The following is an 18,881-nucleotide window of genomic DNA, read 5'->3' as shown; positions in this document are numbered from 1 at the left end:
TCCCCGCCTCCACCCCGGCTTCTCGCCGCCTGTCCCCACATCCTCTCTTCCCTCCGCTGGTGCCTTCCACCTTCAGACGCCGGGCTCTCCTGGCCCCCCATCTTCCGAGCCAGCGGGGGTCCCGGTCCCAGGCTTCCGTCTGGCTCTGGTATTCCCCCCACCGCCCCCAGCCCTAGGCCCAGCTTTCCGCCCCCTCCGAGGGGCCGTCCCCGATTCTCGAAGGACTCCAGCCTCCCCGGCAGCACAGCCTTCGATGGAGCCCAGGAGGGAGCGTGGAGCCCCGTTGTGTCACTGGGCCCGGCGCGGGGCCCGCATTCCGGCCTGTGTGCGGCTCCTTTTCCCGAGTCCCCGATGCCCTGTTTAACTCCGTCGAGGCCCCGCTCCGCCTCCCAGGGCCTGCTCGGCCCCCAGCGCCCCTCTAGCTGCTGAGGGGCACACCAGCCCCTCCTCGGACCGCTTCACCGGTTGCAGGGAGGTGCTCTGTTCAGTGTTGGGAAGTCTGGGACCGGAACCCCAGGAGAAAGCCTGCGGGTCGGGCGGGCGGCGGAGGGTGGGGGGAAGGCGCTGCGCCTATCCCGGAGCGCAGATTTGCGGGGGCGGAGGTGGGGGAGTTGGAGGAACCCGCAGGCCTGGATTTGCTGAGACTTGGAGCTGACAAGAGCCGTCTGAGAAGTTCCATACCGGCCCCAGCGGCGGCTGCCCACCCCTTCTGACCCTGGGAGCTTGGGGATCACGTCACCCAATCCCCCTAAAAAGCGAAAGTAACAGGCCTGAGGGAGAGGGCTTGACAAAGGCCACAGGGCGAATGGGCCAAAGAATCTAGGCCTCGCCCCCGCCCCACCTCTTTCATTTCCATTGTTATCGTCCCTGCGGGAAGCGGGAAGCCAGAGGAACTTAGCTCCTCCTTCGGGCCAGACGAACTAGGCAGCTTGACAGAGGTCAGGCCTCGGGCAGGCCCTGGGACCCCACCCCCTAACAAGAAACAGGACCTCCAGTAAAAGGGTCTGGGTCCAAAGTGTCCAGGCCCCTCCACCCTAAGGATAACCCAGCAGCCCCGGCTGCTTCTGGGAAGACCTCCCCCATAAGAAAAGGAAAGCAGAAAGGAAAAAAATCCACTTTTACTGAGTCACACCCAGCTGTAAACATGTCACCTTGAGAACCCCACCCTAACCCCCAGGCCACACAGTCTGCAATGAAATGACTGGGGAGGGTCAGAGGGGTAGGTGCCAAGCAGGGCAGGGGGCAGGCAAGTGCGGCAGGTTTCCAGGAGGAATTCCTGGGGCAGGTGGGATCAGGGCAGGAGAAGGGGGTGAGCTCCCCGGAGCCTCAGCAGGGGCCCTAAAGGACCAGGTGGTTTAGGAAGGCTCCCTGACAGGGCTTCAAGCCCCTCTGCCCTTCCCCTCTGGCCCCTAAACTCCAGGGAGGGCACTCCGCCTGGCCCAGCCACTCAAGGCCTGCCCAGTCAGGTCCAGCTTCTTGCTCCTCTGTGAGCCTCCAGGTTGGGCTGGGGCTCAGGTGAGGTGCTGCAGCTCCTCAGAGTCCAGCCCTAGGTCTGGGCGGCTCTTCAGGGGGCAGCACGGGGCTCCTTCCCCGGGACATGGGTCCCCCCGTGGCTGTCTCACTGGAATGTGGCAGTGAGGTGGGTGAGGAGGCGGGTCATGCTCTGGCCAGTCCTGTCCCTCCTCTGCGTTGGCCTCAGCTACACAGCCGTCTCCTGGTCTTCCCGCTGGATCATCTGGTAGTGCTGCCGGTTCTCCAGGTAGGCGGCCAGCTCCGTGTCCTGAGCCTTCTCTGCCCGTTGCCGGGGAGTGTCGCCCTGGAGGAGGGAGGAGCTGCATCAAGCTTAGGAGAGGGTAGGGGGTCTTCCCTCTGGCTGCCTGTGGGGGAGGGAAGGCCTGGTTGGCCAGGGCAACCCTACTCCATGCTGGCTCAGGTTTCTCAAGGTAGAGGAAGGCTTCAAACCCCCAGAAGTGGCCCTCCCCCAAGGCTCCCTTCTCGACTCCCTGCCTGCCCTGCTAATCTTCTCACCTGCTGGTCTGTCTTCATGAGCGAGGCCCCAGCCTCCACGATGTAGTGGCAGATGGTGCGCTGGCCCAGGGCCGCGGCCTGGTGTAGACAGGTCTCCCCGCTGGGGGCACAGGAGCTGGCTGTGGACCCCATCCAGTCCTCTGGGCCCTCCCGTCTGTCTCCCGAGGGCCATAAGAAAGGGCAGGAAGTTTGGGGCCCTGGGGCAAGGAGGGTGGCCCAGAGGATGACAGATGTGGCCAGGAAGGGTTTATGGGCTCCCACCGGACCAAATGGGAGGCTAGATGAAGACAGGATGGTTTCCAGGGTAACCAGGGTCCTGCACTGCCCTGATACTCACTTTTCCTCTACAGCATCAAGGATCTCTGCGGGGGCTGGAGGAGAGGAGAGAGGGAGGTCATAGAGGCCTGGCAGCCTCTCTTCCTCCCACCTCGGCCTGGCCCAGGGGCCCAGAAGCACAGCTTACCGTGGTCCAGCAGGTAGCGGACCACTTCCTTGCTGCCGGTGCTGACCGCGTGGTGCAGGAGTGTGCGACTTCGATCGTCACGATGCATGAGGTCACCCCCAGCTCGGTGCAGCTCCTGAAGCTGAGGGTAGGAGGCAGAGCAGGGATGGTGCTCCTCCGGGCCACCCTCTTTCCAGTCACAAAAATGCCAAACTCACAGGCCTGACACTAGTGTGCTCAAACACATCACTCCCTAGGAGCCACTGGGGGTCTTTCTGGACGGTCAGGGGAGAGACAATGGGCCTCTCTCACCCCAGGTGCCCATGGACTCCTCAGAAGCACAGGCCTTGGAGCCTCTGTTCCTCTAAGACTCACTCCTTCTAAGCACCAAGGACAGGCCAACAGAGCTAGGGAGCTCCTATGAAGGGACACCGTGGGCGGGATAGGGACAGGGGCAAGGCAGAAGGGGACAATCACCATGGAGACCCCACTGCAGGTAAGACAACTGTGCACAGATCAGCTCTAGGCCTACCCAGAGGCCCCACTCTCCACTGCCTGAGGGGGCTGCTAAGGGGAGGAAGCTGGATCCTGGGCACTAGTACCTTACAGAAGTCGTTCCTCTTGGCAGCCTCAACCAGCTCTTCACCTGCAGGAACACCTGCCTGTTATACACCAGGGCTGGAGGCCTGGGCTCATGTTGGTGCGTGACCATGTACTTGATGTACAGAGAAGGGGGCCTGTTGGGGCATATGTGCTGAGGGCTAGGTTCATGGTGAATGTGACCACATGGATCTCAACAGTTGACTGTGTAAGGTTGTTTATGGGCCCACCTGCCCCATCAACCCCACTCCTATGACCAGGGAGAAAGGAGGGGCCCTGCAGGGAGGGGCCTCACCTTTAGGGGCAGCAGCATCCCCTGGCAGTGACCTACAAACAGAGCAGGATGAGATATGGCACTGCTTCAGCACAAGCCCAACTTGTCACCCTCCCCTACCCCAAACGTGGCACCCTTCATTCTTTCAACAGTTTATTGAGTGCCTCCTATATATCAAGTGCTGCTCTAGGTACTGGCGATACAGCATTAAATACGGACGACGGAGAACTGGCTCTCAGGGAGCTTACATTCTAGCCAGGGACAAATAAATAAGGTATTTTGAGAGCAGGAAGTGCTATGACGAATACAAGCGGGGGTAGTGTAACTGAACAGCAATTTCAGATGAGGTTCCTGGGAAGACTTCTCTGAGGAAGAAAATCCCCAAGCTGAGGTGTGAATGGAGCCAGCTCTGGGGAGAACGGGGAAGTGTCCAAGGCAGCAAGGACACGTCCAGAGGCAGGCAAACTTGAGGCCTCAACTGAGGCGAGTGGGGCTGGACTGTGGGTGGCGATGGAGGGGGCATGGGCAGGCTCAAGCTGCATATGATGAAATGACCTGGTACACAGGGAGGGTACATCACTGTAGGGAGGGTGCTGGAAGAGACGGTTCTAGGCTGGGGAGTATGAGAGAGGGGAGCCAGGGGCATGGTGGCTTGGGTGGGTGATGTGATCACATGTTGGGGGAGAGCTGACAGGACTTGCTGAAGGGTCGGTTTTGGGATGGGAGGAAGCCCAGATCCTTGGCCAGGTTGCTGCCAATGAGTGAGCCAAGGAGGGTCCAGCAGAGACCACGTAGGCAGCTAGCGGGATGTGTGTGGCTGGCGCTCAGGGAAGCGGCTGGGACTGAAGGCAGGACTTCAGGAGCTGCAGGCTTATAGGGGGAACTTATAGCCAGGGGACTGGAGGAGCCTCGGGACTCACCGGGGCGTAGGTGAGCAGGGGGAGGAGGGGAGAGGGGAAGTGGGAGTTGGGAGGTCAGGCCGGGCTGATGCCCCCAACAGCTCTGGGTCCAGGATATAAATCTCGTCCTGTGCGATCTCAGTCACATAGTTGAGGTGTTCCTGTGGATAGGGAGGCCAGGGCTGAGGGTCAGGGCTCAGGGTCATAGCCTTCCGGGGTAGCCGATGGTGGAATGAAGGGCCACAAGGCCAGCACACCCGGCGAAGCCTCTGCTATGGGTACGAACACTAACAAGAGGCAGCCAGGCGAGTGGCCCTGCTGGTCCCTCTTCCACTCACCTCCCCAATCACCGCTCTCCCTTCCCGCCATCCAAGCCCAGACCCTGACCTCTATGTCCTGGGCCCACCAGCTTGCCAGCCCTCCTTGCTGCTAAGCCTTTACCCATGCAACCTGGCCCCCAGCCAGAAGTGCCTTTTCTTCCGTGTCTCCTTGGGTGGCACCTGCACTTCAAGGCCCTCCCACCCACCTAGCAATCCTTTTCTGGGCACGCCGGCTCCTTTTCCCTGTTGGCACCATCCCTGGGCACTCCAGCCTGGTGGGCAGGGCCATGCCCTACCTAGGGCAATATTAGTGCACTACGGAGAATGCGGATGGGGTGAGCCTGTCTGTGGAGGGCCAGGCTAATGAGAGAGGTGACGCGGGGTGCCCTGGAGCCAGCTGTGGATGGAGCAGGACTGTGAGTGCTCACCTGGGCCCGGTCGATCCTGTAGAAGCGGCTGGCAGTGGTGGCTGCGGGGGAGATCATGAGTTGGCTGAGGACGCAGGATGCCCTGTCTAGGCCCAGGTATTCTGCTGCCCCAACCCAACACCCCCAAGGGAGGGGGCAGCACATGGCCTAGGAATGCCAGGAGCTGGCCCTTTAGGGCCACTCACCGTCCAGAAAGCACCACTTGGGGGACAGTTTCTGGCACGTCGGGGACTTGGCTCCAGCACCTTCAGGGTCCTGCTGAGAGAAGCAAAGGCCAGGGCTGAGTGAGAACAGAACCTGGAGTAGGAGGGAACAGCATAGGGCAGGCCCCCGCCCCTCACCTGCTGGAGCCTCTCAATGTGGGCGCGGCAGAGCTCTAGATCACTGTCTCCTGGGACCACCACAGTGCCTAGTGGCACAGCTGGAAGACAGAGCAGACTGTCAGCAGCTGGCTGTATCTCACTGCCTGGTCCTCAGGGGACTCAGTGGCTCCTCAGTGATCCCCCCCCCCCAATAAATCCAGCCCTGTGTGCCACTCACAAGCCTCCTTGAGCTGCTCTTTGTCGTAATGCAGGGCCTCATAGTCGTGCATGCTGACCCTGCTCACCTGGATCCGAAGCTGCTCAGGCACTGGCTGCTGGCTAAGGGCAGGGGCAACAGGAGGGAACTCAGCAAGGACCCTGCCCAGGCACCAAAGCAAGTGTCCCCTCCCCATGGCCCTGGGGCAGAGGGACTGTTAGCTCCCTTTCCAGGTGGGAAAACCAAGGGTCAGAGAGGGACAGAGTCTGGCCTTGGGCCCAGGGCACAAGGAGAGTGTGGGGGAACATACTCGCTGTGCAGGGGGGCAGTGCTGCGCCGCTTGGCCTTCTGCACCATGGTGGCCTGGTTGCGCAGGGCGATGTGAATGCGGGAGGCAGCGAGCTTGCAGGGCTCGCCGTCCACCTGCACTGGGATGGCCTTGGACGTGGTGAGCACCACCTCACGGCACTGCGTCAGCCGCTCGCCATGCCCACCCACCTGCAGCGCTGCCTGTGGGCACAGAAAGCTCAGGTCAGGGGCCGGGTTGGGGTGGTGGGGCCCAGGGAGGCTCTAGCCAAAGAAATAGGGATCCGAACAGAAAGCAGAAGGAGGGTGAAACCCAAACAAGAAGAGAAGAGGAGGGCAAGATCCAAACAGAGACAATGAGGGTGTTTCCCCAGAGGCTGATGGAAGCATCCTCCCAGACACAGAGAGAGGAGGCGACAGTGACCCCCCACCAGAGAAGAGGTTTGGTGACCCCCCTTCCATCCTGAAGCCATGCTTCTGGGCTGTATCTCAGGGCCAGGTACAAAGTAGAGCCGGGGATCCGGGCAGGCCCCATGCTGGCCCACTCACCAGGGACGTCATGGTGAAGCCAATGACTTCGAGGTAGCCGTCATCGTGCCTCTGGGGCTCGAAGTCGTGGTGATCCCCTGGATGGCCCCAAGGCATAGTGCCCGCGCAGTACCTGAAGGGAAGGCAGCATGGCGGGCTTTAGGCTTTTTGAGTCTTAATAAATCCTTCTCCACCCTGAAGAGGAAGAATCTTATATTTTCCTTTAAAAATTGTGAAGTTTCGCTTTTCATATTCAGGTCTCTAATCCAGCTTGAATCGTGTATTTCTGTGGCGTGTGTGGTGTGAGGTAGGGAACTAGGTTATTTTTCCCACGTGGGTGAGCAGTTTTTCCAGCAGTATTTTTCCCCACTGATTGTTTTCAGCGTGTTTATTAGTGAATGTGCACAGCTTTGTTTACTAGTTCTAAAAGGGTTCTTGCAAATGTAATTTTATATATTTTTGAATTTGCCATCTTTATTTCAAAGAATACTTTCTTTCATAAGAGCATTATTTCATCTTTAAAAATGTAATTTGAAAATGTTTTATAAATGTAATTTGTGCACATGGAAAATTTATTTAAGTAAGAAATAAAGGATGGAGACAGCTGGGCCCGCACAAAGCCCTCCCCTCCTCACCTGGGGATGTTCAGGAAAACAATGCACTGGGGTTTCAGGTCCTGAATCTTGGGGGTCAGGTCAGTTCCGTCACACTGGAGGCAGGTATGAGGGAGAGTGTTGGGGGTACCTGTATGGTACCAAAGCAGCCTCCCTCCCATCTGGGCCTGCCCACTCCGCCTGCCAGCGCGGCCTGCTCACCACCACTCGGATGTGCTTGGCTAGATCCTTGGAGCTGCCCATCAGGAAGTCGGAGAAGGCTGTCTGTAGGAGACAGAGGCAGATGTCACCATCTGGTGACAGGGACCTTCCCTCGCCACTGCCTGATGGGTCCTGTGGTCTGGCAGACACAGGTGAGCAGGGGGCACAGGCGGCAGAATAGGTGGGCGTGGGAAGAGGGGTGTTGCTGGCAGACTCCAGACTCACCCCAGCATAGAACATCTTGTTCCGAAAGCGGCTGTTGAATTTCTCTGGGTTGGCCTCTGGGTGGCAACAAGAAATGGGGACAGTCAGTCATTCTGGGCCTGCTGTGGCTTCCCAGGCTGGGGTGGGTAGGAGGGCTGGGGATGAAGGCCTTTTACCAGGGGTGGGAGGGTAAAGCCTGACCCTCTAGGGGACACTCCTGTGTCCTTCCCTCCCCAGCCTCCCTAGGCCGCCTCAGCAAGAGCTTGCCAACCTCGAGACTCGTGAAACTCCAGTGTGACATGGGCATCAAAGCCTAGGCTGAAGTAGTTGTTGAAGACATCCAGAGGTAGCTGGGAAAAGGTCAAAGGTCCAGCATGAGGACTGTGACTCAGACACCACCCTACTCCCGGCCTAGGGGCACCACGCTGGCTCAGCCTGCGTGTTTGCAGCGGCCTTTCCCACAGTTAAAAAGATCCACCAGAAAGCTCTTCCCAAGCCCGCCTGCCCCACTCAGGCCTTGCCCTCTCAGGTCCCCTAGATGCCCTGGACACGAGAGCAGCCCACACCCTGCTGGCAGTCTCTTCCCCAGCTTTCTCTCCCCTATGACACTTCTTCCCTGATGAGTCATATTCTGTAGGAGCTGTGTAAGCAGGGACTTTGTCTTGTTCACTGCTTAGAACAGTGGCTGCAGGTGACATGTACTCAGTAAGTATCTGCCAAGTGGCTCAATAACAGCTATATTGTAAGGTGAGTACCACAGTCCTATCGTATAGATGAAGAAGCCAGAGTTTGGAGAAATGAAGACACTCACCCAAGGTCCCAGAACCAGCAAGTGGGAAAGTGGGGCCTAGCCCAGGTCTCCTGAGAATCCCAGGCAATCAGGTATGAAGAGGCCCCCCGACACCCACTGCCCCTGTCCCAGCTGACACACCCGGTCAGTGGCCCCCTCATCACGCTCCTCAGGCCCTGCCTCTGGGCTGGGCTCCGCGCGGAGGTCCCAGCGGTCCAGCTGCACCACGTTCCCTTCCTCCACGTGGGAGAGGATCTTGGACACGGGCTCATCCGTGTAGCCCTACAGAAGAAAGTAGGGACTGAGCCCCTCCCAAAGACAGGCCTCCCCAACCATACAGCTGACCCCAGCGGCCCCACCTCCAGTGGGCTCTTACCCCGCCCCAGTTGAGGGTGCGGGCCAAGTCATTGCCAGTACCCAGGGGCAGGATAGCAACAGGCGGTGGCGGTTTGAGGCGCAGCTGGTCCAGGGTGGACAGGATCCAGCCGACCTGGAGGGGGCAGAGCAGAAGAGGCCAGGTCAGGCCAGCGCGGCCCGGGCCCGGGCCCGGGGAAGGCGGGAGAACTCACGGTGCCATCGCCTCCGCACGCCAGGATCCGCAGGTTGTGCACTTTGCGGTACATCTCCAGCCTGGGGTCAGAAGACAGGAGTGGAGTCAGGGCATATGGGATGAACCCCAAGCGCCAGGCAAGTCCCTACCACTGTCCCCACAGAGCCCTGGCCAGTACTTACGCCTCCTTGGGCCCGCCCTGGCTCAGGTCAAAGACTTGCCGGGGATTGAGATACCAGAGGAAGGACTGGATGATTTTAGCGCCCTGTGAGGGACAGGAGCCAAGAGGGATAGGGAAGAGGCAGTCAGGCGTGGTGGGCTGAGGTGGGGAGAGGCACAGGTAGAAGGCTGTGGCTGTGGGAACCAGGCCCAATAAGGGGCGAGGGGTGGAGACAGGACTGGATTTTTCTCAGAATCAATGGGAACAGCTGTGTGGCGAGGAGGGGTGGAGGGAGCTTGACCCCACACATCCCCGCAGGCCCTCTGTGGAGTGGGGAGGCTGTGTGTACCTGGTTGCCCCCACTCTTGGGGTTCACAAACACCAGCAGGGGCTTCATGAGGGGGGATGGGGTGGGCCTGATGATGAAGGGTCTCCAGCGGCCCTCCTTGGAGACAGAGAGAGCCCATAAGACTCCTTCCTGTCCCGGAGGACCCTACCCCCACACTCAGTGGTGCCCTGGGTGCCCCTCATGTACCACCTCTGGGTCAGACCTTTTAGGGGGCCTGGCCATAGGGCAGCAATTCAGATCTGACCTCCCACACTTCTCAGGGTCCTAGAGCCCAAACCGACCCACCAAAGGCTGAGCAGGCAGCATCAGCCCAGGGGTTCTTCTAAGGAACAGGCCCCTCTCTCCTGCCCCTCCAGCTGCCTGCCAGGCCTCAGGTCTAACCTCGGGCCCTTTCTTGCTGGATTTCCTCTTGAAGGATGCTCTCTTTTTCTTCTTGCTTGCTTTCAGGGTGTTCTGCAAGGGAGGCAGGGGTGTTGGTGACAAGGTGGGTGGGCTGGGGGTGGCTGGCAGACCCCAAATGTGTGGGGATGTCAAGGATGCAGGCAGGACTCACCTGGGGCCTGCGGGCACGGAGGATCCAGGTAGGCGGGATGACCACGGCAGCATGGACCCCTAGGGAGCACGGCTCCTCTATTTGCTGCAGCATGAAGCAGGACACCTTGCTGTGGTACTGGGGGAGGGGGGGTAGGTTGTGGCTAAGCTGGGTCGAGCTGTGCCCAGGGACCCCAACCCAGCGCGCAGCATGGGGGATGGCTTGTGGGGGTGGGGTGAGCACCACTCACTGCTTGCTTGCACCAGGAGCAGCTGATGGCCACGATCTCCTTGCTGTGGAAGGTAAACTTCTGCTGGAAGCCCTAGGGTGGACAGGGCAGTTGGGGCACCAGAGGCTGGGCCCAGAGCAGCAGACCCAGCCCCTCTTCTGTTGCCAACCTCTCTCCACCAAGGCAAATTGAGTGCATTTTTAAAAAATTAAAAAACAAACAACAACAAACCAAGAACTATAACCCCTAGAGCAGGGAGGCTTAGCCAGGGGCTCATGAGACTCTAAAGTTAACTGCAAAGTGTTGCATGTGCACACGTGATCTGCTGGAGAGGGTCCACAGCTAACTCTTGCTTGCCACATATCCCCTCCTTCCTGACCCCAGACCCTGCTGGGCCCCCTGGTGGGCTCTCTCTCAAAGTACTTTACACTTCTTTATAGTACCTATCATGGTCATTCCCTTGCCTGGTCTACAAACATTTATTGAGGGCCCACTATGTGCCAGACACTGTGCTGAGCACCGAGAGTCAATGGACGAAAGGGGGACAAGAGTCCTTTTCAGAGCCTATGCTTATGGCGGGACACAGACAAGAAGCAAACAACAAATAAGTGAACAAAACCACTGCAGCTTCGGGGCTCGAAGCCCGTTTGTAGTCTGTCTTTGAGCTACGCCCTCCTCCAAGAGGGCAGGAACCCACCGGGTACGCAACAACACATCTGCTGAGTTAATGACTAAGTAAGTCTACATGATTCTCAGAGGGCTCACTCATGGCCTCAAGCCACACTGGACACACAGTATGGGGCTCAGGGGCCACAGGGCCTGGGTCTAGTGGGCAGCAGGCCAGGCAACTCCTTGGGCAGGGCCTCTCACCTTCCCGCAGTGCCGACACTTGCCATCCTGGCGTCGCCTGTGTACCCAGTGGTGCCGCACAAATGTTGGCTGGTGGAGGATGAGAAGTATCATTGGAGTGAGCGAGGGGTGGAGGGAACAAGCCCTGAGCATGGCCTGCCCCCCTCACTATAACAGTGATGACGGGAGGGGCTGCAAGAAGCTCTCCGCAGTCCTGTGCATTAAGTGAAGGAGCCAAAGACTTCTTTGTGGCCTGGAGCAGGGCTAAGGCTCAGAGGAGGCACAGGGAGGCTTGTGGTGCCCCACCACACCACCCCAATCTGCAGGCAGGGCCAGCCAGGCCTTCGCCTTTGAAATGGTCTCAGGGCCTCATCCCTTCCACCTCCTTGGGCCCCAGAGCAGCCTAGAAGCTGAGCGCGCTGGCGGTGCTTGGGAGACACTGCAGAGAAGTCCACTCAGGAAACTTGGGGTCTCCTTGCCCCTAAGCTATCTTGGGCACTTACCTCACGAACATTCCTGGAGCCTGATTCACGGAAGGATGGCTTACAGCGGAAATTTATCTGTAAAAGATTGCAGTGACCACCAAAACGTCAGAACCTCCTTTGGGGTCAGGCATATGGCCACCCCCTGCAGGAAAGGGTCACTCAGAGTCATCCTTGCAAGCTAGGGATAGCCCCAAATCATCCTGCGAGCCTTCAGAATGTGAGATACCTTTTCTCAGAGGCCTTCTGCATCCTGCCTCCTCTCCACTAGCCAGAAAGAACCTTTCCTTTCTCTACCCAGTATCTTGGAGTGGGAGAGAGACTGGGAGTTTACTGTCCATCTCCCCCACTAGAATGTCGCCATGGTTTCCTCCTCCTATGTTTTTTTCCGTGAACTCCAGCACACCCAACCTAGGCACATGAAGGCACCCTGGTCCTTGCCTGCAGACTTGTGCTGACTAGTTCCTGGAGACTTTCAGCTAATTTGTGGAACCCTGGTTTGATTTTCACTTTACGGGGTGGTGATGGGTCAGTAACACCTGGGGCTGCATTTGTTTCTATTTTCCTAACTGTCCCCACTTCAGCCTTAGCAAAGTTATAGGGAAGCCTCATCTTATGAGTCAGGAGTTGGGAGATACAGCCACAGCAGCCTTGTTCATACCATTCACAGTCCTCCAGGCTTTCCTGCATGCTGGTCTGTGTTTCTACTGCCTGAGGAGCCCTCCTGCCCTCTGCTTGGATCTTTCTGCTCAGTGTTCTTGCCACCTCCCTCTAGAAACACGGGGCCCAGACATGCCCCCAGCTGCAGACACACTGTGGACATTTGGCTTTGGGAAAAGGTCTGTATAGTAGCAGTGTGTAAGGGACAGAGACTAGCTTTGACACAGGACTGAGCCAGCCACAGCTGAGTTATGAAGCTTCAGCAAGGCAATGGCCCCTTCTAAGTGTTAGATTGGATACTGATAAAACGGCATCATAGCCATCATTCATTAATTCTTCCTGTCGAGTAACAGTCAATATGCCCCACTCTGTGCCAGGCTTGTTTTGGGCAACAGGGATATAGCAGCTAATAAAGGGGGCAGCCAAGATTCGAATGCAAGCATTTCGGGTTCAGGGTCCTTGGCTCTTCACCACCACACTCACTGGGGTGTTCCTGGCAGGCGATGCTGGTGTAATACGAGTATGTATGGACAGACACGCGTGTGTGCTCTGAGAGGCTTCAGCACCCGAAGGGGAGGGGCAAGAAAGGCTGAGCAACCACACTCACCTTCTCCAGCTGTTCAATACAGGGAGTGTGCACCACGATCTTGCAGGCTGCACACTTTCTCCTGGACACTGATTTCTGCTGCAGGAAAGAGAGGGCCCCTGAGGCACCAGGTAACTCCATCCCTGGATGCTGCTCCAGGGCAGGCAGAGAAATTCTCCCATCTGCACCAGCACAGCTGCCCTCTGTGTGTACCAGGAACCCCCAGTACTGGCTCCTGGCATCAGGACACAGCTCCCATTTCTCTCACCATCCTCAGGCAGCCCACAGCAGCGGGTGCTCAGGTGAGAGTCTTGCTCCTTCTTTCCCCTGGAGGGGCTGCAAGCCATCCAGCCAGCAGGGGTCAGCCTACAGGCTTCTAGACCTGGCTCCACCACCAGGGGGCAGCATGCCACACACAGCTTACTCACCAGCATCTTAGCTACACAGTACTGCTCCCCAACATAGCAGAAGTCCCCTGACACGTTGGTCTCAAACCAGATGTGCTCCCCATACGTCGCCGACTCCTAGACCGTGGGATGAGCATGCTTAGCGCACACCTGCCACCTGGCTCATTAATCAGCCCTGTCCTGGCCCACCAACCCTCTTTCCCCCAAAACAAACTTGCTCTAGCCACCCTGATCTACTTTGCTCCATCCTGTTTCCTCACTGTCCCTACTACTGAAGGCATGGCTCAAACATGGCCACCCCCCCAGGAGGATCGCCCTGACCCCATAGGCCCATGGGTTCCTCTCTCAGCCGCCCACAGCACCTCCACCCCCATCTGCTCCTGTGGCCCAGAGCCCAGCAGGGGCTGGTACCCTTCTGCCCCTCCCAGCACCAGCCACTCACGCTCCAGTCCACAGTGCTCCGGATCTGCCGCTCTGGCTCGCTGCACAGGGCCCCAGGAGCAGGAGCAGGGGGTGCCAGGTGCTGGAGGCCTGACTTGGTGATGGCTTTCCTACAGAAGAGGAGACAGCTGAGGCCAGCTGAGCACTTGGTGACTCAGCTTCCTTCCCCTCTCACCTGGGACCTCTGCTCTCACTGTGACCTCAGACCTCAACCCAAGGCCAAGATAGGGACAGCAATAGGGAGGGTAGATGACCCTCTACAGCAGCCTGAGACTCTGAGAGGATTCCTGCAAGACACTCATCCCTCCTCACAGCTTTTGGGGTGCACTGTTCTGAAGTGGGGTGCCCTCAGGCCAGACAGCCTTGAGGCCCTTGTTCCATGCCAGCCGGCTTGGAGGCTGTATTGCTCGCCCTGCCAGCCGCAGCTATACCTACGCGAGCAGGGCGCTCCAGGTCTGGGGTCCGGCCGACTTGCGCCGCAGGGCTACCTGGCGCCTGCGGGAGAGGGGGCGCACACGGGCGGGCATCGCAGGGCCAGCTGTGGTGCCTGAGGCTCTTCGGCTCCCAAGGCCAGGGTGCTGGCTGAGGCGCCGATAGCAACCATGCAGGCCCCAGAGGGCGCGGTCGTACACCACATCGGCAGGGAGTAGGTGGGAGGAGGCTCGGCGCAGACAACGCGGCACGGGCAGAAGGGGCCGGATGCCCCGGTACGGGGGTGACCCTGGTCTCTTGGTGCCTTGCTGAGTGGAACTCAACGCTGCAACTTTCACATCCTCCTCCTGGACCCCTTCCTTTTCCTCCTCCTCCTCTTCACTCATGCCTACAAGCTTGGCCAACGGCAGGGGTGCACCCAGAAGCTGTGCCCCCACACTGGCAGGCGGTGGGATGGGCACCTCATCCACGGTGAAGCGGGGGTTGCAGGCGGGGGGTGCAGTGCTGGATCGGCGGCGGCTGGTGCCCCGGGCCCGCATCCCACAGCCCAGGAGGCAGCCCTGGACCTGTGCACTGGAGCGGCGCCGCTGGGCTAGCGAGGAAGAGGCCTGCCCAGCTGGGGAGCGGCGCCGGGCCTTGCCTGTGGGCAGCCCCACACCGCTGGGACGCCGCTGCCCCTCTCCAGGGCCTGGGGCCTTCCGCTGGAAGTGTCTCCTAAAAAAGGTCGCCATGTAGGGGCAGGCGGGTGGCTGTTGGGCAGAGACCAGGGGCATCAGCTGGCCAGGCCATGGCCCACCCTGTGCCCAGGAGCCCAGTCACAGCCTCTGCCGTTTGAGCAGAGACACTTGGGGTGGGGGAACTATGGCCTCTGACTCAGTAAATGCGGTGTTTGAGGGAACCAGAGAATTATCAGGGGAGCCCACATTTACCACTGTTGGAAACACTAGCGTTGTCCCCAGTTATACCCCTTGCCTGCCCCAGGAGTAATGGGTAGGAGGGGCTTCCGGCTACCCATCCTGGCTTATCCTGTCCAGGCACCATAATCCACAAAGTCCTGGCCTAAAGGACTTACACTTGCTTGCCTGAAGCTGATAAAAAGAAAAAGGAAACTGGAAGTCTGGAGTCCTGGGTTCTAGCTCGGAGTTGGCCTAGACAGACTGAGGGGCCAAGGGCAAGGCTTTTCCTCTCATCAGGCCTTTGTTTTGCACCCACATAAGGCAGGGACATGGCACAAACCAAGCCATGGTAATAAAACAAGGTTCTTTGAAAAGAAACAGTCCTGACAAGACCCCCTGACTCTCTTAGCCCCAGTCCTGGGGTCAGGCTGAGACTGGCACCTAGAAATGGAGAGGGTCTGACATTTGCCTCAGAGATCAAAGGACCCTGGGGAAATAAAACACTCAGAGACCTGGAGAGGCAGCCGCACAGGGAGAGAAGCCACCCCAGTCTTCACCCAGGGGGGCTCTGTATGGGAAGCAACGAGAGGCTTGAGCCAAGAGAAAGCCTTCCGGATTCTGCGTGTGAGCGCATGCCTGTATGTGTCTCTGAGGGGCTGAAAGTAAGAACTTTTCTGGAACTAGACTGCTCTGTCTCACCCTTCTGAAGAGGTACAGTACAGACATCATCCCATGTGTGAAAGTACTGGGTGATGTCTGAAAACCCTCCTAGCTCTGTCGCTGAGGGTGCCTGTGAACTGTACCTTGTCCTAGGGGCCAATGCTAGAAGCCCCAAATCTCACAACTGCAAACTGAGCTGCCCTGAGCCACCTTCAGGGAGGGAGGGCCCTTGGCAACCATCCCTGCTCAAACCATCGCCCCTTGATTGGTCTTGAACATGTGCTCTGCTTCCTTAGCCAGCTCACCTGCTCCTGCCACCTCTTCTTCACAGGCCACTGCGATCACCTGTGCCCTCATCTCTCCCTAACAGTGGAGGAAGAGCAGGAAGCCTGGCAAGCTTTGGTGGGGACAATGCCTTGGAGCGCCCAGGGGTGCCTGTGTCACTCCATCAGATGCTCTCCAGGGCTCTGCCAGCCAGGGAGGTCCAAGTCATGGCCGTGGGGCATCTGCCTGGGGTTACAGGAGAAATACTTTTCCCTGCTGAGGGTCTGGCAGAGGTTAGGCATGGTGGGTGGGAGCCCTGGAAAAACAGCGGGAGATGAGGCGCTTGAGGAGTCAGGCCTCGCTGCATGTCTATCGTCTACTCCTCCCACCCACCTACCTACCCACCCGCTTTGATTTTCTACTGCCCCATGGGTCTGAGAAGGCAGCGTCAGGCCAGAGCCTGGATGGGTGCAGGGATACTGGAGGGGAGGCAGATGGGAGCCAAGGTGTCTGAGCTCCTGTGATCAGTGAGGAGTGGAGGCTGCCATTCTTGGGGGAGCAGTGTTCGAGACTCGGCTCTTGTTCTCTGCCTGTTATAGTCCCAGTCCCTGCAGGTGATAGGGAAGAAGGCAGGAGGTAAGCTCTGTGGGTGACCAGAGGAGAGAGCCTTTGGCTGCCTCCTAAAATCAATATCATCCTGGCTAACATTTACTGAGTTCCCCCAAGTGTCAGGCACTGGGTTGAGCTCTTTACAAACATGTATATCATTTAATAAGCCATAGTAACCCTAAATAGGTATTGTTTCATGCCATGTTCCTGATGGGAAACTGAGGCACAAAGAAGCAACTTGCCCGAAGTCCACAGCTAGTCACTTTAGTGCCAATGCTGGAACCCAACTCTATGTGAAGGCAAAGCCTGCACTCCAGAGATGCTGTGGGGAGTAGGGTCTTTCCTCTTGGGCCACGAGGCTGAGACTAAAGTGGGACGGGGTAGGGAAGGGAACCATAATAAGAACCATAATGGTCCCATTTACTGAACACCTACTAAGTGCCAGGCCCTGGGCTGAGCACTTTAAGTTACCATCTCATCGGATCCTCGCCACAACCACGTGAGGCAGCAGGACGAATGGCTCCGTTACAGAGATGACGGAGCAAAGGCTTGAAGAGGTAGAGCAATGTGCCCAAGGCCACACAGCTGGTCAGTGGCAGAACCAGGACCTGAACGCTGGTCTCCTTGACTTAGGGTCTGCTCTGCACCTAGGAAGAGGAGCCTGAAGGCCCAGCTGCCCACTGCTGCCAGGGCACTGGCTTGCCAGCATTCCCCCACGGTGTCAGCTTTCTCCGCCCGTCTAGTCAGGCTGCCCTGTGACAGCTGCCCAGCCTGGAGGAGATTAGTCACCCGGACATACCGCCTGATGCTAGTGTCGCCCAGAAAACAAAAGGCCACAGTTAGGGGAGGGGGAGGTGCTGCAGGCACTCTGTGGGCGGCCGTGAGGGCTGGGCCCGGCCTGCTGCCCCTGAGCCCCACAGACAAGAGAGGCCAGAAGGATGAGGTCGCCTATACATCTTGCCTCACAACAAGGGGCCAGCTTAGGGGTGCTCCCACAGTGCTCTGGCCCGCACATTGCCGGGCAGCCCCAGGTCCATGTCTGTCTAGGTACAGTCACTCAGAGATGGGAGCAAGGCAGGCCAGGCCAGTGTTGTGTGACCATGTGCCAAGCTGTCCGTTCACAGGCCTCAGTTTCTTTATTTGTCCAAGGAGGCTGTTAGCCTGGCTGATTTGACATTTTATGACAAGCTCTCCTACCTGGCACCTAAGTCCCTATGTTCCAAATACCCCCTTCCCCCAGACGCTATGCTTCCTGTTCCTCTGGTCTCCATAGAAACCTCTGTCCTCTGGTCAGCAACTGCCTGACTTCTGACTTTTTTTTATCTCTGCTGAGGCTTCTCCAGGGTCTGGTCAGAAGCCCAGCCTGGCCTCAGGCCTGTCCCAGCCTTTTTCCTGCCTGGACCTGGAGCCTTTTCCCATAGCACAGCTCTGAGCAGTAGCTTCTTCTCACCTCATGCCGTCACCTTCAACACACCATGAAGTATGTGTAAAGGTCACTGAAGGAAGCCCCACAGGGTTCCGATACCAGCAGCAAAGCAAACTGGCTGCCCTCCAGCCTCTCAGTGGAGGGCCTGGGGGAAGCCTCTCACACCCAGAGGGGACAGGCTGGGAAAGGGCTCATGGGCTCCATCAACCTCCAGCTAGCTTTTGGGGGCCTAGGGAGGACAAAGGAAACTACGGGAGAGACACATATGGTAGTATGTGGCCATGCACCTTTGATAAAGAGCAGTGAATGTGGCTGCGGGCAGCTGAGCCATGGCAGCTGCCAGTGGGGGTGAGCAGCATGTGTGCTCCAGCTAGAAAGGTCAGGACTCTTCACTTCCCAGCCTAGACTATCTCGCACTCTGTTAGTTCAAGTGGAAAAGCCCAAAGGCTTTGAAATCCTGCATCTGCCGTTACTTTCCTGGACTGATCGATTAACATTCTGAGTCTCAATGTCCTCATCTATAAAATGGGGATGATACCACCCTAGTTCAGAGGGTTGGCCTAACAGACGTTCTGGTGAGAAGATGGTATAAAGTACCTGATGATACGACACCTGGCAGAGAGAAGGGGTGTGGCAGGGCCTACACCCACAGCAGACACAAGGCGTGTGGAGTTTGTCTCTGCCCACGGTGGGGGTGGGAACCCAGAAAGGGAAGCAGGAGTACCCAGGGTGGCCACCACCTACCACATGAGGAACAGAACCTGGCAACCAGAAGTACCTGGGTGTCTGCTCATACTGTGAGGACTGTCCTCTGTCTCTGGTACCAGGCCTGGCCCCCAGGGACTCCTCTGCCTCTAGAGGTGCTTGAACAGGACTCCTTGTGGGGTTAGCCAGAGTGCTAATTCCATGCTGTGAGCAGGGCCCCATTCCCAGCAGCCACAGAGCAAGGGCCTGGAGCTATCTCCCCAAGGGGCTGCTGCTCAGAAGCCACCTCTGGCTGCTGTGCTCCCAAGCGGGGACAGCAGGAAGGCAGGATCCCAACTTCTCCAAATCTCTACTCACTAAGGGGATCCTGCCAAAACAAAACAAAACAAACAGAAGTGCATAGCGGGGAGCAGGTGGGCCTGCATGGTAAAGGAGACCAGGCCAGTAATGTTGACCTCCAAAGGGTCCGCCCTGGCTGAGGGCAGGCGGCC

General features: G+C 58.3%; 2 protein-coding genes across 17 annotated transcripts in view; both read right to left on the bottom strand.

Annotated features, from left to right (window-relative positions):
* Positions 1–699, bottom strand: part of MDK (midkine) — a 2,860-nt gene extending 2,161 nt beyond the window's left edge. Inside the window, exon 1 of one of the 3 annotated variants that reach the window (XM_015586377.2) lies at positions 682–699. The gene's annotated coding sequence lies outside the window, so the exon portion shown is untranslated. The other 2 variants (XM_025044089.1, XM_025044088.1) reach the window with 2 other exon arrangements.
* A 401-nt stretch (positions 700–1,100) lies between these two features.
* The window catches only part of DGKZ (diacylglycerol kinase zeta), a 30,314-nt gene continuing 12,533 nt past the window's right edge, over positions 1,101–18,881 (bottom strand). Inside the window, exons 3-33 of one of the 14 annotated variants that reach the window (XM_025044083.1) lie at positions 13,834–14,579; positions 13,400–13,508; positions 12,979–13,074; positions 12,572–12,649; positions 11,326–11,382; positions 10,844–10,912; positions 9,995–10,066; positions 9,766–9,882; positions 9,594–9,665; positions 9,213–9,308; positions 8,886–8,968; positions 8,723–8,783; positions 8,530–8,643; positions 8,295–8,435; positions 7,635–7,713; positions 7,385–7,440; positions 7,160–7,222; positions 6,980–7,053; positions 6,366–6,477; positions 5,821–6,020; positions 5,532–5,632; positions 5,333–5,412; positions 5,177–5,249; positions 4,992–5,032; positions 4,265–4,404; positions 3,366–3,397; positions 3,073–3,116; positions 2,492–2,612; positions 2,366–2,399; positions 2,029–2,225; positions 1,101–1,816 (exon numbers count right to left, since the gene is read on the bottom strand). In XM_025044083.1, the coding sequence (XP_024899851.1) occupies positions 1,512–1,816; positions 2,029–2,225; positions 2,366–2,399; positions 2,492–2,612; positions 3,073–3,116; positions 3,366–3,397; positions 4,265–4,404; positions 4,992–5,032; positions 5,177–5,249; positions 5,333–5,412; positions 5,532–5,632; positions 5,821–6,020; positions 6,366–6,477; positions 6,980–7,053; positions 7,160–7,222; positions 7,385–7,440; positions 7,635–7,713; positions 8,295–8,435; positions 8,530–8,643; positions 8,723–8,783; positions 8,886–8,968; positions 9,213–9,308; positions 9,594–9,665; positions 9,766–9,882; positions 9,995–10,066; positions 10,844–10,912; positions 11,326–11,382; positions 12,572–12,649; positions 12,979–13,074; positions 13,400–13,508; positions 13,834–14,561 (3,645 nt within the window). In that variant the 5' untranslated portion in view covers positions 14,562–14,579 and the 3' untranslated portion in view covers positions 1,101–1,511. Of the gene's footprint in view, positions 1,817–2,028; positions 2,226–2,365; positions 2,400–2,491; positions 2,660–3,072; positions 3,117–3,365; positions 3,398–4,264; positions 4,405–4,991; positions 5,033–5,176; positions 5,250–5,332; positions 5,413–5,531; positions 5,633–5,820; positions 6,021–6,365; positions 6,478–6,979; positions 7,054–7,159; positions 7,223–7,384; positions 7,441–7,634; positions 7,714–8,294; positions 8,436–8,529; positions 8,644–8,722; positions 8,784–8,885; positions 8,969–9,212; positions 9,309–9,593; positions 9,666–9,765; positions 9,883–9,994; positions 10,067–10,843; positions 10,913–11,325; positions 11,383–12,571; positions 12,650–12,978; positions 13,075–13,399; positions 13,509–13,833; positions 18,876–18,881 lie in introns of those variants that run through there. The other 13 variants (XM_025044078.1, XM_015586371.2, XM_025044080.1 and 10 more) reach the window with 13 other exon arrangements.

Source organism: Pteropus alecto, unplaced genomic scaffold (genome assembly GCF_000325575.1).
Source record: "Pteropus alecto unplaced genomic scaffold, ASM32557v1 scaffold71, whole genome shotgun sequence".
Lineage (NCBI taxonomy): Eukaryota > Metazoa > Chordata > Mammalia > Chiroptera > Pteropodidae > Pteropus > Pteropus alecto.
Note: the sequence above shows the minus strand (reverse complement) of the source record. Positions and strands in the feature narration are given on the sequence as shown.